This window comes from Branchiostoma floridae, chromosome 4, assembly GCF_000003815.2.
Source record: "Branchiostoma floridae strain S238N-H82 chromosome 4, Bfl_VNyyK, whole genome shotgun sequence".
Classification (NCBI taxonomy): domain Eukaryota; kingdom Metazoa; phylum Chordata; class Leptocardii; order Amphioxiformes; family Branchiostomatidae; genus Branchiostoma; species Branchiostoma floridae.
Window position 1 is genome coordinate 4,215,678 of NC_049982.1, and position 2,155 is coordinate 4,217,832.

A 2,155-nucleotide genomic window follows, 5' to 3' on the forward strand; every position below is an offset into this window, starting at 1 on the left:
CAAAAAGACAAAAAATCTAGACCATAGCACGCCATCAAAAGATACAAAAAAAAAACGAAATTTCTGCTGCAGTACCAACGTCATAAACCAGGGGGCCAAAAATTGACCTTGACCTTCTTCTTCCCAACACCTACCCACATATCAAATATCATAGTAATCGATAATCAGGTTCTAGAATTCTTGAATTATGTTGACGACAAAAATCCGGAAACACAAACAAACACACACACAGACACACACACACACACACACAGACACGACCAAAATAATATCTCAATTTTTCACTACCAAATACATGTACAAGCTTAAGAGGGTGGACGATTGTGTTGTCGCTGTTGCGTTTGAATATTGTGTATAGTTTATTCGCCGTTTGTCAGTGTGTGTGTCACTGTGTGCGTGTGTGTGTGTGTGTGTGGGTGGGTGGGTGGTGGTGGGGGGGAGGGTTGATGGATATAACATGAAACTAAAACATTTCAAGTTCCAGACTTGCAGAGACAAAAAAAGACGTCTCGCACTTTTGAAACATTGTAAATGATCGAGGGAGCGCCAGCGATATCTTTATCACAATACCACAGGGACCGGATCCAGTATCGCTTTTGTTATTCGATTGATTCGGCTAATCGAATCCCAATAAATTACATCTAATCAAGTTTCGATGGACATTCCTTTGTTCGATTTCCCATAGATGTGTGTCTGGCTGGCAGCAACAATTCGTCGAAATCACGCAATGTTTTTAGTACAAAACCATAACCATGTCCATGGTACTCAATGGTTAAAGTATATAAAGGAAATTGTAATGCCCGTTGCAGAGACATGTGTTGTTCTTTTGTCTTTGTTATTTTTAATTCAGTGAAATATTGGTGTTTGTGTGTGAGTGTGAGTGTGTGTGTGTGTGTGTGTGTGTGTGTGTGTGTGTTTGTGTGTGTGTGTATGATTGTGTGTTTGTGTGTGCCAGTGTTCAAGTGTTCGATTGCCAATGTACCAGTACCTGCACAATACAGCGATGCCATCATAATGATATACTCAGGGTAAGGGGGTGAAGTCTGCCAAACTCTGATCCTCTCGTTGTTGTTGTTTATTTCCCAGACGGTTCGGCACAAAATGTGCGGGGTGTACTCAGGGTAAGGGGATGAAGTCTGCCATCTCTGACCGCCATGTTGTTGTTGTTGTTTATCGCTTGTTGTTGTTATTTATTTCCCAGACGGTTCGGCACGAAGTGTGCGGGGTGTACTCAGGGTATCCTTCCGAACGACCTGGTGAGGAGAGCGAGAAACAAAGTGTTCCACCTGAAGTGCTTCACGTGCGCCGCCTGCGCCAAGCAGATGGCCACGGGGGAGGAACTCTTCGTGGTGGACGACGACAAATTCATCTGTAAAGACTGTTATCACAACAACAAAGTCACAGGTATGTTCAGGATTTCAGACTACAGAAATACTTCTATTTTAGGGTACACATTTAGTTACGTTTACGCTAAAACCCTACACAACAAAGTTATAGGTATGTCAGCACTTCAATCCACAAAATTTCTACGGCATTTTACCTTTCATTTTGGGGTACGCGTTTTACGAACTTTGGGCTAAATCCCCTCGCTTAACAAACTTTTATCACAAAATAGTCACAGGTGTATCTTTATTTCCAATGCAAACTACAGCAATGCGTGGTATTTCGTTTTTATTTTGAGGTATAGTACGTATTCAACGAACTTCAAGTAATGATATGGTGAATATCCATTATATATGAGCAAACACACAAAAATCTAAACTTGTCAAAGTAACCCAAAGATATACAGCAAGCGAATGGCTAGGTGGAATAAATTTTACGCATGCATATATGCAATACAGCAAACTTTCAAAAACAAAATAAAATTGATATCTCAATATCATCTTAAACGTAATTGTGACAAAGCTGTACACGGCTTTTCTAAAGTGTCATTCAAAATCCTGTCATAAAAAGCGGTCTCGGATTCAATCGCCATCCCCATAGCCCATTGGCCTAATTTGTGTTAAACCCCGGCGGAACGTTTCTATGGGCGGGGTCAGGGTGAAGGTCGGGGTCACGTTGCCATGGCTACCGCACGACAAGGCGACTGGCTCCCGGTCGTTAATATGACGCTTTATTGGTCTCTGGTAAAACGTTTTGTTTTTCTGGAAACAAG

The 2,155-nt window shown here is 41.7% G+C and overlaps 1 protein-coding gene across 2 annotated transcripts in view; it reads left to right on the forward strand.

Moving 5' to 3' along the window:
- Positions 1-2,155, forward strand: part of LOC118413522 (LIM/homeobox protein Lhx5-like) — a 113,181-nt gene that overhangs the window by 9,914 nt on the left and 101,112 nt on the right. For both annotated transcript variants that reach the window (XM_035817014.1, XM_035817013.1), the window contains exon 2: positions 1,202-1,404. In XM_035817014.1, coding sequence (XP_035672907.1) covers positions 1,202-1,404 — 203 coding nt within the window. The remainder of the gene's footprint in view (positions 1-1,201; positions 1,405-2,155) is intronic.